Genomic DNA, 14,433 nt, shown 5'->3' with positions numbered 1-14,433 from the left:
GGTGGCAATAGGGCCAGGGTGCCTGTGTGGCTGTTCGGGGGTGGGGCGGGAGAAGATCTGTGGGGACGGGGACACTCCTGCAATGCGTGTGGCCTGCTGGTGTAGGAGATCGCTTCGGGGACTCCAGCAAAAGGGACACTATTTAAAAATGGCTTCTGATCTCTTGCTACACTGAGGAATTCCGGTGAGCAGAAGTCCTCAGTGCACAATACTGGGCTTTGTGCGGCCTCAGCCGCGTGTTCCCTGCTGAGGCCCCCAATCTAATGTGAGTGCCGTTTTATAGCATTGTCTTTCTTGGTGCTGTGAGCGCCGGGAAACATGTGGCTAAATGCGCTCGCTATGTGACTTTGTTCCCGTTTCGTTAAATTCCACCCTAAGTGTGGGCCCATAAAGTAGCTAAGTGTGGTCAGCTTGCGGTGGGGAACTCGTCGACAGAGCCGATTGGAAACCCAGCAAACCCTGCCACAAATGACACTTGAAACTTTTCCAGTAGATTGCGTCCGCAATCACCAAGTGGTTTTGAAGGTTTTCCAACGGTACATAAAACATGAGTTCAAACCCCACTGTGGCAACTTGTTGGCATGCACCAGGATATGAACCTTGAAAGCTGCTAAATTGTTGGAAAGCACAACTGGTTCACCAATGTATTTCAGTGAATGGAATCTGTCCTCCCCCATACCAAGTCTGGTCTGCACGAGACCCCAGTTCTACATTATGTGATTAATGACGATTTCAGAGAAGTTAAGGATCGGCATGCTGTAATGTTATTGTTGCCTGAATCCAAAAAATCTAATTTAAAAAAGGAAGCTCCTTTTTGGCCATGATTGAGCAAAGGAGCAATGAGTGAAATGCATATTGGATATGAAATCCTGGTCTGAATGCAGATCATCTTATGATGTTGAGACCAGAATGGAGAAGGTACAAATATTGCTGTGACTCACAGCTGGGTCTCTTTTCTTTAAAAAAAAATCCTGAACGGTGACCCGACAGAGACGTTTTTTTTAAATTATAAGGGGCTTTGATGGGATAACAGAGAGAAAATGTTTCAAGTTCTGGGGCATTCCAAATCCATAACACAAGATTGTCAACAATAAATCCCATGAGGAATTCAGGTGAAGTTTCTTTACTCTGCGTTGAGAATTTGGAACACATGGAATGGTTGAGGTGATTTGCATAGATGATTGAATCTGTCAGGGAAACCTGGATAACTACATGAGGGAGAAAGGAATATGATAGGGTGAGATGATGTATAGTGGGCCGAGGCTTATGTGAAGCATAATCACTGGCATAGAGCAGTTGGATTGTTTGGTCTGCCTCGGTGCTGGAAAATTCTACGTACTTCAACATTCAACCACTTACAACAATTATAACTGATTTCATTAAAAAATGATTTCGAAATATCTTGATGCATCCAGTTTTAAGATGAAGTACTCACTTGTTCCAGAGAATTGTACTAAAGATGTTGCTTTCAGAGTTTGTTTGTGATATAGGTATTTCATGTTTTTTGCGTTTCTTGCTCGGGTTGTCAGTCAAATAGCAAATTAATTCAAAAGTGGCCAACTCTAATTATACATATTCCTGAAGGTTTTATCACATGCTCCAGTCAAATGGCCAGTTCCTATCTCCCAACATTTTTGTAACAAATATTAGTATTTCAATGAAAATGAAAAATACTTATTAAAAAAAAATCCCTATGACGTTTCTGCTGGCCTGTTCACTGTATGTTTAATTCCTGGCAACTGCAGCATAATCCTGGAGGGTTGGTGTTCCTATCAAAAAGACACTTAATATCTTTGAAATGGATACATAAGCCCTATGATGAAAATAGACCCAGGCAGAAATATTCAATGATCATTCATCACTACTTGATATCTGTAGGAAGCTGCTCTGGAATTTAAATTACATCTTTTGTAAGTCTAACATGTTCTGGTCACCAATTTTTTTCAAAAGAAGTACGCTTTCAGGAGAAGGTTTCTGCAATTTTATTTCTCACCATGTTTAGAAACATGGACCTGGATTTTACAGGCCAAAAATATCGGGGCCGGGGCTGCCCCACAGTAATTGAATGCTGGGAGCAGCATTAATTGCTTTTAAGGCGAGACATATGACTCTTTCTTAGTAGGAAATACCGCTTTAGAGAACTGCCAGTCCATGGATGGCCAGCAGCGCTGTAGTCCCTACAGTGTTAGTGGGAACACTGGTCACTGCTGGGATTACAGACAGCACCATCATGCCGCGGTGCCCAGATCAAGTCCGGTGTCAGGGTTTTCAGAGAGGAATGTGAGGGGTGCCTACTTCAAGAGGTTGGGGAGGTGGTTAAATCGGTGGATGACCTTCTGGGGGATGGGGGTGGGGCAGGGGGGAGGGGAATGGTTCGGTGCCTCTGATAGGGCCATGGTCCCACATACGACGTTCCCTCATGTCCTTTGACACCAGCAGAGGGCGTCCGCATGATGTAGGCTTCCACCTGGTTAAAATACCAGCAGGGTTGGATTATGCTCTTAAGTGGAAATTATTGGGTCACTTATCGACCTCGATAGACTTGCAGCTGCCCCGTGCCCTTAAGGTTTCAGGCAGGTTAGAGTGGGCGGGTTGGCAGTGGAAAGACCACCCTTTGGATTTTCACTGCCTTCATACCCGCCGAGGGGAAAGTGTAAATCTCAGTCCATGATGTTAAAACGCATCATCACTTACATGCGTGTAAAACCATTTTGATGACAATGTTGCTGAGCTGTTTCTTTCTAGAAAAAAAGCTTTGGTTAACAAAGAGACCTTTTATGAGGGAAATAAACATTCTTGTACAAACTTCTCCATGGCTTACCTGTACATCCTCATTGAGGCACTTAGAATTCTGCATGTAGATTCATAATACAGCAGAATAAAGCAATACAAGTCACTTGCAAGTCAATTCATGAAACATTGTACAAAATCAACCTTTTGTGACCGAGGGCTTTAGCCCAACAATACTTCTCAAGCAAGATAACAGATAAATTACAGTCTCTGCATATTAGACGTAAATTGCATTATTCTAAACTTAGCGAAGCACCAATTATACACACAGATAATACTGAAGTTGAGGCATTTTGTAATGTCACTTTAAATTTTTAAATATACAATTTATATTTGCTTTAAATCAGAACTTCAAATATTTGAGGGTTTTACATTCTTTAAAATCACATATCTGATTCATAGTTTGCCTTACCTAGGGGTAAACACACAATTTTTATCCATCTTATATAAATTTTTCCACCATCACGAGCCAGATTTGCTCAATTGCCCTCTAACTAACCATCACAGCATGGAACAGAGCCTTGCTATTAAGTCCAGTAAGAAGTCTTACAACACCAGGTTAAAGTCCAACAGGTTTGTTTCAAATCACTAGCTTTCGGAGCACTGCTCCTTCCTCAGGTGAAGGAAGGAGCAGTGCTCCGAAAGCTAGTGACATCGAAACAAACCTGTTGGACTTTAACCTGGTGTTGTAAGACTTCTTACTCTGCTCACCCCAATCCAACGCCAGCATCTCCACATCATTGCTATTAAGTGTAATGTATTACAGGACCACTATGCCCAACTCATACCACTGGAATCACTCCTCAAATTTTATTCTGAAAGAAATATTCCATGAAGTAGATAGAGTTTTACTTGAAATAAATCCATCTTGGAACATTATAAAATGCACATGCAGAAAATCAGCTAGCATCAACTGAAGAGCAACAGTTTCAGGTATTCATCATCGTACATTTTGACATTTATAAATATTCATAGACTCTTAACCGCTTAGATAGATGTGTTCAGTAACTTAAAAAACATTCTTGGAGATGGTTTTGGTGTTTCTGATTTTCTATTCTTTTTAATAATGATGATCAGTTGTCTTAATCAAAAACTGTTGATAGTTTGTTTGGTTTACTTTAGCACATTATTAACCTGAATGTCAATTATTTCTCTACTCCAAAGTACTTTTGGTATCTGAGATGAAAATGATGTAATGAATCAATCGTACAAGCTTTCCTGCAAATATGCTTTTAAAAAGGGGTCAGTATTGGTAAATGGTAGTTTGGACATTAGTAAAAACTCACCATTGGAGGTTTTGAAAGATTTTTTCACTTCTCCATTTCCTGAAGCAATGCACCCATCCTCATCATCACAGTCTCCACTGACTTGGACATCATCACCATCTATTTGCCCACTGCCCTTTTCTGTTGGTTGCCATTTCTCATATTTGGGGATCACTTTTCCCTGCAATAGCTGAAAACAACAATTTGCAATCACTAAGCATATTTCTCACCAGCACAAGTTTTCTCTTTAGTTTGAAACGTGTGGGAATTTGTAAAAAAAACATGAAATATTAGAAATCATGATACTGAACTGAGTGCGCATAATACAGAGAATAAAATAGAAAACGGCATGGGTTGGTTTGGATTTGTTTATTGTCACGTGTACCGAGGTACAGTGAAAAGTGTTTTTCTGCGAGCAGCTCAACAGATCATTAAGCAAATGAAAAGAAAAGAAAATACATAATAGGGCAACACAAGGTATACAATGTAACTACATAGACACCGGCATCGGGTGAAGCATACAGGTCGTGTTAATCAGGTCAGTCCATAAGAGGGTCATTTAGGAGTCTGGTAACAGCGGGGAAGAAGCTGTTTTTGAGTCTGTTCGTACGTGTTCTCAGACTTTTGTATCTTCTGCCCGATGGAAGAAGTTGGAAGAGTGAGTAAGCCGGGTGGGAGGGGTCTTTGATTATGCTGCCCGCTTTCCCCAGGCAGCGACTGGATGTGTAGGAGTCATTGGATTGGAGGCAGGTTCGTGTGATGGACTGGGCTGCGTTCACGACTCTCTGAAGTCTCTTGTGGTTTTGGGCCGAGCAATTGCCATACCAGGGTGTGATACTTTCTTTGGTGTATCTGTAAATGTTGGTAAGTGTTAATGTGGACATGCCGAATTTCCTTAGTTTCTTGAGGAAGTATAGGCACGGTTGAGCTTTCTTGGTGATAGCATCGACGATTTTTGGTGATGTGTACTGTTATGGGCCAGGGTTTAGAGAACCCCAAAGTGTTCACCTGACCCACATGGAGTTCACCTGACCCACAACTTTTATTAGATTGTGGTATGGGGAGCACACGACCCACTCTACAGGTGTGGTACAGCAGAAATGGAAAAGTATTTTTTAAAGCAAAACAATGTTTTTCCTATGAACTCAAGTTAACCTTTTTAAAACATACAGTGACCATCTTAGCAACCATTAATTCAAATACAACCCCCAAAGACTACAACACTTAGTAAACCTTTAAACTTTCCTTTTTAACATCCATACGACTTAAAAACAAAACCTTTTTCAGAAGCACATCAGGTTAAAGTCACTACTGAAAACATTTATAATTCTGAATTCACCAAATGATCAAGAGATAGTCTTTTGATGGCAGAGAGAACAGCAGTACACCTGCTCTGTCTGGCTTCAGCTCCAACACTGAAAACGAAACGAAAACACACCCTGCAGCCAACTCAAAAACGAAAGTAGAAAGCTGACAGGTAGCCCTGCTCCACCCACTCTGACATCACTGCAGTAGCAAACACCCATTTCTTAAAGGTACTCTCACTACAGATATTTATATACACACCCATTTATAAACACCCATTTCTTAAAGGTACTCTCACATGACAGTACCTCTAGGAATTTGAAGCTGTTAACCATCTCCACCTCGGCCCCGTTGATGCTGACAGGGGTGTGTGTACAATACTTTGCTTCCTGAAGTCCATGACCAGCTCTTTAGTTTTGCTGGCATTGAGGGATAGATTGTTGACGCTACACCACTCCACTACGTTCTCTATCTCCCTCCTCTATTCTGACTCGTCGTTATTCGAGATCTGGCCCACTATGGTCGTATCGTCAGCAAACTTGTAGATGGAGTTGGAACCAAATTTTTCCATGCAGTCGTGTGTGTACATTGAGTATAGTTGGATAAGTACGCAGCCTTGCAAGTCCCCGGTATTGAGGATTATTGTGGAGGAGGTGTTGTTGTTTATTCTTCCTGATTGTAGTTTGTTGGTCAGAAAGTCGAGGATCCGGTTTCAGAGTGAGGAGTCAAGTCCTAGGTTTTGGAGCTTTGATATGAGCTTGGCTGGGATTATGGTGTTGAAGGCGAAGCTGTAGTCAATAAATAGGAGTCTGTTGTAGTAGTCCTTGGTGTCGAGATGCTCTGGGGATAAGTATAGGACCAGGGAGATGGCTTTTGCTGTGGACCGGTTGCGGCGGTATGCGAATTGCAGTGGATGAAGGCATTCTGGGAGTATGGAGTTGATGAGCTTCATGACCAACCTCTCGAAGCCCTTCATTACGACTGATGTCAGGGCCATCGGACAGTAGTCATGTTACCTGGTTCTTTTTTGGCACCGGTATGATGGTGGTCTTCTTGAAGCAGGTGGGGACCTCGGAGCGGAGTAGGGAAGATGTCCGCGAACACATCTGCCAGCTGGTTCGCGCAGACTCTGAGTGCACGACCAGGGATCCCATCCAGACCCGTCACCTTCCGAGGGTTCACTTTGGATAATTCTCCTGGAATGTGATGCCACACTAGCTAATGCAGTTCAGAAGCATTTAAAAGTGTCATGTGAGAGTGCCTTTAAGAAATGGATGTTTAAGCAATGTACCTTTAAGAAATGCAGTGATGTCAGAGTGTGGGTGGAACTGGGTTTTAGCTCTGCCATTTTGAAGCTTTTAAGTTTCAGTTTGAGAGAGCAGCCGAAAAGTGCCTGGCTGGTTTGCTGAGAGCAGCAGGAAGGAAAAGAGCTGGTCTGGTGATTTCTGCAAATCCAAAGACTATAAATATATTGAATGTAACCTGTTGTGCTCCTATTTTTGAAGGGTGGAAGTCTTTTGGAGGTTTAAAAGAACAGTTTGCGGGATTGGGTAGTGTTGTATTATTTTTGGGGTTATCTTTGAAGTAAGGGGTGTTAAGAGATCCAATGTTTATTTAAAAGGTTAAGTTTGAGTTCATGGAATAAACATTGTTTTAAAAACCACGTGTCCATAATTGTTATACTACACCTAGAGAACACGCCGTGTGCTTCAAAAGCAACAATCCATTAAAGGGGGGGGGGGAGGGGGGGTTGGTTGGACTCCATGATACATTTTGGGGTTCTGAAAACACCTCTCCCATAACAAAAGTTTTGTAAAATTTGGAGGAAAGTGGACATATTACCATGTCCAGATCTTTTCTGTGGACAAAACTTCCATCAGAATAGTCAAGCAAGACTGGCAGCTCTTTCGAAGTAAATGCAAAGAATGTGGTGGTGTGCACCCATGATGCTAGAACTGATACTATGGGATGGCATTTGGATTTGTGCATGATTGGCAACCCCGTTGGGGCAGGACGGTAGCACAGCACTGTGGATTCACAGTGCCAGGGTCCCAGGTTTGATTTCCGGTTTCCTCCCACAGTCCAAAGACGTGCAGGTTAGGTGGATTGGACATGCTAAATTGCCCTTAATGTCCAAAAAGGTTAGGAGGGATTATTGGATTACGGGGATAGGGTGGAAGTGAGGGCTTAAGTGGGTCGGTGCAGACTCGGTGGGCCGAATGGCCTCCTTCTGCACTGTATGTTCTATGTTAACCCATTAGACATTGCCCCAGAAGGAATATCATAGATGTCGGATTAAGATAGAAATTGCTGAAGGTGTGAAGGACTTTCCAGCCGGAGAAGGAATACCTCTGGAATCCAACCTCGTTTACATGAATGGGATCAGTTTCACCAAAGACTCACAACACCAGCGTGATTAAGAAAAGGTTGATGTTTGGTCAACTCTTTTCCCCCTGACAGTGTTCCAGAAAAGGTGCAGATTGTGTCTGAATCAGGAAAATTGGCTGGAAGGCTCAGAAGCTACATGGGTGATGTTTGGTTTAGCCATGGTCCCAACTGGCCTTCGCAAATGAATCACTTCATCTGCGCACAACGGATAATACTTGTGTGCAGTTGAAGGCATCTGTTCCAGATTGGTGGGCAAGTGATGAAAATTAATGACTCACCACATGAAAGAGAAAGAGAAGTTAATGCTTCATGTGTAACTTTTCGTCAGAATTTGTTTCTTTGCTGCATATTGCAAGCATTTTCGGCTTTTTTTTCTATTTGTACAAAACACAAAATTTAAGATTTGTTGTAAAAACGCCACAAGCTATTGGCAGAGTCATTATACAGAGCATAATTGCACTCATAAAATATGTCACTGTGTAGCAAAATTAATACTAATGCATTTTATGAGATGATGTTTGGGGTGGGGGCGGGATTCTCCCAACGGGAGTCTTAAAGTGCCGACGCCGGAGTAAAAACCGGTGTGTTTTACTCCGGCATTGGCGCCCGTTCCCAGACCCCTATTCTCCGGCCTCTGTGGGGCTAGCAGGGGCATTGCGCGATTTACGGGGCGTCAGAGACCCGGCACCACGTAAAAGACACGGCGCCTTGGATCCCGCGCATGCGCAGTTGGGCCGACGGCAACTAGCGCATGCACAGTGGCGGCACTGCCAACCGACGCATGCGCGGTAACCGCACGAAGCGCTCCGACCCTCGCCAACATGGCGCCTGGGTTCTGGGGCCGGTCGCGCAAGGAAGTAGGCCCGGGGGTGGGGGGTGGGGTGGGGAGGGGAGGAGACGGCCCGCCGATCAGTGAGCCCCAATCGTGGGCCAGACCCCATCGGAGGCCCCCCCCCCCCCCCCCCCGGGAATGGAGCCCCCCTCCCTCCCCCCCGGCCACCCCCCAAGCCTTTGCGATGAGTACCCGCCGGCAGCGACCAGATGTGGATGGCGCCGGCGGGACTAAGCCGTTTACGCGCGGCCGCTCGGCCCATTCGGGCCGGAGAATCGCCGCTCCCTGTTTGCAGCGATTCTTCGAGCAGCCCGGCGCGATTCTCGCGGTGCTGGTTTCGGGGGAGTGGGAGAATCGCTTGCGGGGGTCGGGGCGGCGTGGCGCGATTCGCGTGGCGCCTTGGCGATTCTCCCACCCGGTGGGGGGTGAATACCGCCCCATGATTTCAATTCTTTAACATTTTTACATTAAAGCATAATGCAGCATTGTACTGTGATTACATTGTACTGTGGCTTTCATTTCATTTTCTTTATGAAACCATAATTAGTATGTGTGATCATTATTAATCTTTTGCCCTGAGTATACTAAAATGTCACCTAAAATGTGTCTATAAACAGAAGCACTTAGCACAGTGAGACCAGAAGGACAATCCAGCAGCTTTGTGAACCTGATCTTGTTTCAGTCAGTCACATCTTTCTTTTCTGTGTCCACATCAATAACACTGGCAGAATTTTTATACTTCTGGGGTGTGGACTATTTCAGCAGCTCTCGACCACAGGCCGTCTTATACTTCAATTAAAAAGTACACACATTCTTAGTACTGTGCAGCTCAAATCATACGCAAAGTTTTTGTTTTAAATAACCAGTTAATTTCCTGTTACTCTGCTTTCCAATTTTAATTCCAAGCAGGTTTGAGGAGTTTGGATTGGAGGGCAGCATGATGGCACAGTGGTTAGCACTGCTGCTTACGGTGCTACACATATCTGCACTTTATCTTCCAAGAGGCACTCACTAACTCTTGCATTCATTATCTGCAGCACAAGACAATGCTCAAAACAAAGAAAACGTGAACACTGACCAACACCACAGGGTGCCACTGAGTGCTTGCAGGACACTCTGAAAGGGTGGGTGAACAACCAGAGGTCTTGGTCCATATCACTCAAGACACAAGTAAAAAGAGGGATGAGTTCCTCAGGGAGCTAGGAAACAAATTACAAAGTAGGACTTCAAAGGTAATAATCTCAGGATTCTCCCAGTGCCCCCGTGCCAGCGAGATCAGGAAAAGGAAAATAGACTGGGTGAAAGCGTGGCTGAAGAGGTGGTGTGGGAGGGAGGAATTTACAACCCTGAGACATTGGAACCAATTTTGGGGAAGGTGGGACCTGCACAAGCTGAATGGGTAGCATCCCACAGGAGTGAGACCAATATCCTCACAGGGGTACTCGCTATTACTGTGGGGGAGGGTTTCAATTCGAGTAACGGGGGATGAGAACCCAAATGGTGAGACACAAGAGAGGGAAACAAAGATAGAAATGGAAGACAGAAAGGTAGAGAGCAAAAGTGCAAAGCAGAGGAAGCACAGGCTAGCATCAAATAGGGACATAGTACAAAAAGTAATATGTAAACATGTTTTAAATAAACTCTAAAGGAACTGCAAAGAGCATTCTGTTACAGAACAATAAGGTAAACAAATTAATAATGCAAATAAACAGTTATGATATGATTGTGATTACGGTGACATGGCTGTAGGGCGACCAAGGCCCGGAACTGAATATCCAAGTGTAGTCGATATTCAGGTAGGACAGACAGAAAGGAAAAGGAGGTGGGATGGCGTTGGTCGTTAAGCATGAAATCAGTGCAATAGAGAGGATATTGGCTCAGAAAATATAGATGTAGAATCAGTCTGGGTGGAGCGAAGAAGCAACAAGGGGAGGAAAACAATAGTGAGAGTTGTGCGAAGATGGGGAGTTGGTGGGAAATTGGATCAAAGATGTAGTGGATAGGGGCAGCACAGTAGCGCAGTGCTTAGCACTGCTGCCTCACGGCGCCGAGGTCCCAGGTTCGATCCCGGCTCTGGGTCACTGTCCATGTGGAGTTTGCACATTCTCCCCATGTTTGCATGGGTTTCGCCCCCACAACTCAAAGATGTGCATGGTAGGTGGATTGGCCATGCTAAATTGCCCCTTATTTGGAAAAAATTAGGTACTCTAAGTTTATATATAAAAAAGATGTAGTGGACAATTTAGGGTTAACAGCATGAGGGTAAAACTGCTAGCACTGAGTCAGAGGTATACGCTCACACCTGGCCTGAGTTAGATTGTTACATTCAGACTTAAACTCGTTAATGGGAATAAACAGCCAGGGTGATTCACTCAAGATCCATTGTTATCTGGGACACCCTGGTCTGACCAGCCATTAGTCCAATACAAAGACTTCTCGGTCACCTCACTTCCGTTCACCAGCATTACCTGCCACCATGACAGCTCTGCTCGAATGCCCCCCAAAATACCCCTCGCAGGTTAGGTGGATTGGCCATGCTAAATTGCCCTTGGTGTCCAAAATTCCCCTTAGTGTTGGGTGGGGTTACTAGGTTATGGGGATAGGGTCGAGGTATGGGCTTGGATAGGGTGCTCTTTCAAAGAGCCGGTGCAGACTCGATGGGCCGAATGGCCTCCTTCTGCACTGTAAATTCTATGATTCTATGACAGCCTATTTTGTCTGTAAATTGTAGGTTATTTGCATATTCATAGTATGGCCCTGTTTTTTTGTCTAAAAAGGGAGTTGATAATCAAAAGTCCAGATAGCGCTGATGAGTTCTGGTCTGGACACATCTGGACAGAACCGTTCCTTGAGGGGCTGGGCGGAGCTTAGAGAGATAACAGAATCCTGTTGGAACAAGTGGGTGCATAACGATTTGGAGAGAGGCCATGAAAAAACTTTCACAGACCTTGTTTCGGAAAGGATCTGAAGGAGACGTACCAACAGCAGGAATATGGGACGGGATTCTCCAGTCCGCAGCACGGTAGCATTGTGGATAGCACAATTGCTTCACAGCTCCAGGGTCCCAGGTTCGATTCTGGCTTGGGTCACTGTCTGTGCGGAGTCTGCACATCCTCCCCATGTGTGCGTGGGTTTCCTCCGGGTGCGTTTCCTCCCACAGTCCAAAGATGTGCAGGTTAGGTGGATTGGCCATGATAAATTGCCCTTAGTGTCCAAAATTGCCGTTAGTGTTGGGTGGGGTTGCTGGGTTATGGGGATAGGGTGGAGGTGTTGACCTTGGGTAGGGTGCTCTTTCCAAGAGCCGGTGCGGACTCGATGGGCCGAATGGCCCCCTTCTGCACTGTAAATTCTATGATAATAATGGAGCTATGTCGCCACTGCAGTGTCAAAACGCGGGCAAATCATTCTGGACTTTCCTGAAGAAAGTCCAGGATGATTCTCCTACCTGGAGGGGGCTAGCAGGGCCCCGGAGTACTCCTCGCAGCTCCGGCTGCCGATACGGGGCCCTGTGTGATCGTGCATGCCCACGGATCAGTGGTTCCCGATTGATAACCTGGCCGTCTGTGAGACCCCCCACCCCCGGAGAAGGATCCCTCCGCCCCCCACCAGGGCGGTCGCGGACTGAGTCCGCAGCCACCACGCCGTTCCCGACGGGTGGGACCATGAGAGACCCACGCCGTCGGGAACTCGGCCAGTTACACTTGGGAGAATCGCTGCGGGGGCCTCTGTCAATGGCCCCAGACCACGCGTGTGCGATTCGCGGAGATTCTCCGGCGACCGGAGGATCGCGGGAGCGGCGTTGCGCCGGATTGTGGGTCTGACGCCCATTCTCCGCCCCCGCGCCGATCGCAAATTCGGCGCGGAAAATCCCGCCCATGGTCTGCAAATGCAAGTATCATTTTTGTCTGCCTGTGTAAGTGAAGTTGAGAGCTATATTTTCATTTTTCGTGCTGTTAATGGGAAATCATGTGCTAAAGGTAAGAGATATTTGTAAACTGTCAGAAGTTAAAAGTTTAAATATTGTTTTTCCTTAGGGGTCGGCATTAAACAGGAAATTAGAGATGCATCTAACAAAGGTACTACAGTGATCATGTGTGACTTTAATCTACATACAGATTGCACGAACCAAAGTTGCAATAAACTGTGGTGGCTAAATTCCTGGAGTGTGTATAAGATGTTTTCTTAGACCGCCGAGGGACCAACTCAGGAACAAGCTATCCTAGATTTGGCAATGAGAAGGGGTCAATCCACCTACCCTGCACATCTTTGGGTTGTGGGTGCAAAACCCACGCAAACACAGGGAGAATGTGCAAACTCCACACAGACAGTGGCCCAGAGCCGGGATCGAACCTGGGACCTCGGCGCCGTGAGGCAGCAGGGCTAACCCACTGCACCCCCGTGCTGCCCGAGAAGGCATTAATTAACAATCTTGCTGTATAGGGTCTTTTGGGAAACAGTGACCGTAACATGATAGAATTCTTCATCCGGATGGAAAGTCAAGAAGTCCATTCCAAAAATGAGAGTCCTAAATCTAAACAAAGGAAACTAAAAATATATGAGGGGTGAGTTGGCTACAATAGATTGGGGAACTTCATTAATAGGCATGATGGTGGTTAGGCAATGGTTAAAATTTAAGGAATGAAAACATGCATTGCAACAGTTATACATTCCTTTCTGGCGCAGAAAAATAACAGGAAAAGTGGCCCAACCAAGGTTATCAAAAGAAACGAAGGATGGTATTAGATCTCAAAGGGATCATATAAAGTTGCTAGTAAAATTAGCAACCCTGAGGATTGGGAGCAGATTTCAATTCAGCTAAGGAGGACCAAGAGATTGATTAAAAGGGGGAAAAAAATGACAGAGGAAACTTGCGAGGAACATAAATGCAGACTGTAAAAACATGTAAAACAGAAAAAAATTAATGAAGACTAATGTAGGTCCATTACAATCCGAAACAAAATAATTTATAATAGAGAACAATGAAATGGCAGAACAATTAAACAAGAGGAAGACACAAATAACTTCCCAGGAATACTCAGGAATGATGGGCCTAATGAGAAGCAGAAATTGAAGGAAATATATTACTAAAGAAATTGTGCTGGAGAAATTAATGGGACTGAAAGGTAATACATCCCTAGGGCCTGATAATCTATATCCCAGGCTGCTAAAGGTGGTGGCCATGGAAATAGTCAATGTGCTGGTGTAGCCATCTGGGATGGCCACTTACAACAAGAAACATGGATGTTCGCAAAGCCTAACGGGACATATGGACAATGTAAGATTCAGGCAGGCACAGAATCTGAATGTATATTTGTGAGCAAAGAATCCAGACAACATCAAAACCCCCAACCGATTAGCATTTTAATGGCCCATCTCCGTAAGACAAAGAATTGATACTCAGGTAGCCGATACAAGTCCAGACATTTCGGCGCCACTCCCTTTACTCAAGAAGCATCAACAACAGGGTCAATGACCGCTTAGGACACGCCCAGCCATCAAGGCACCCGCCCCTTTATTGGCTCAGATCGAAGGCAGTGATCGAGAACTGCCCAATTAGTGGGGTCCAAACCTAAGGACCGCCCAAAAGAGCTCGAAACTCCCCTTTGAGTAAAGAGAGAAACTGCCATGTGTTCGATCTCTTTTGGACCTGGCGCTCCGGCAATGTCCACCTCCAATGGCAGCAAGTTCAAGTTCAACGCTCGCTACCAGACGGATGAGCCCAGCTGAGCAACAGTTACTTCTCCAGACCCAGTAGATCCAGATTTGAACAAAGGCCTCTGTTCCTCTGACGCAAGCTGGGTGCCTGAAGTTAAGTACAGGTTGTCATAGTTGTTAGGTGTAGTTTAACTAGTA

The 14,433-nt window shown here is 45.1% G+C and overlaps 2 protein-coding genes across 5 annotated transcripts in view; one reads left to right on the top strand and one right to left on the bottom strand.

Moving 5' to 3' along the window:
• The window catches only part of gpc5a (glypican 5a), a 1,780,902-nt gene that overhangs the window by 704,635 nt on the left and 1,061,834 nt on the right, over positions 1-14,433 (bottom strand). For 3 of the 4 annotated variants that reach the window (XM_072476224.1, XM_072476226.1, XM_072476227.1), the window contains one exon: positions 4,077-4,245. In XM_072476224.1, the coding sequence (XP_072332325.1) occupies positions 4,077-4,245 (169 nt within the window). Of the gene's footprint in view, positions 1-3,702; positions 3,967-4,076; positions 4,246-14,433 lie in introns of those variants that run through there. The other variant, XM_072476228.1, reaches the window with a different exon arrangement.
• LOC140391694 (putative transferase CAF17 homolog, mitochondrial) lies at positions 4,914-8,018 on the top strand. Its single transcript, XM_072476456.1, has 4 exons — positions 4,914-4,919; positions 7,622-7,772; positions 7,829-7,833; positions 7,905-8,018. Exons 1-4 carry the CDS (start codon positions 4,914-4,916, stop codon positions 8,016-8,018), a joined length of 276 nt encoding a protein of 91 aa, XP_072332557.1.

The sequence above is a fragment of the Scyliorhinus torazame genome, chromosome 15 (genome assembly GCF_047496885.1).
Source record: "Scyliorhinus torazame isolate Kashiwa2021f chromosome 15, sScyTor2.1, whole genome shotgun sequence".
In the NCBI taxonomy this organism is placed as follows: domain Eukaryota; kingdom Metazoa; phylum Chordata; class Chondrichthyes; order Carcharhiniformes; family Scyliorhinidae; genus Scyliorhinus; species Scyliorhinus torazame.
Note: the sequence above shows the minus strand (reverse complement) of the source record. Positions and strands in the feature narration are given on the sequence as shown.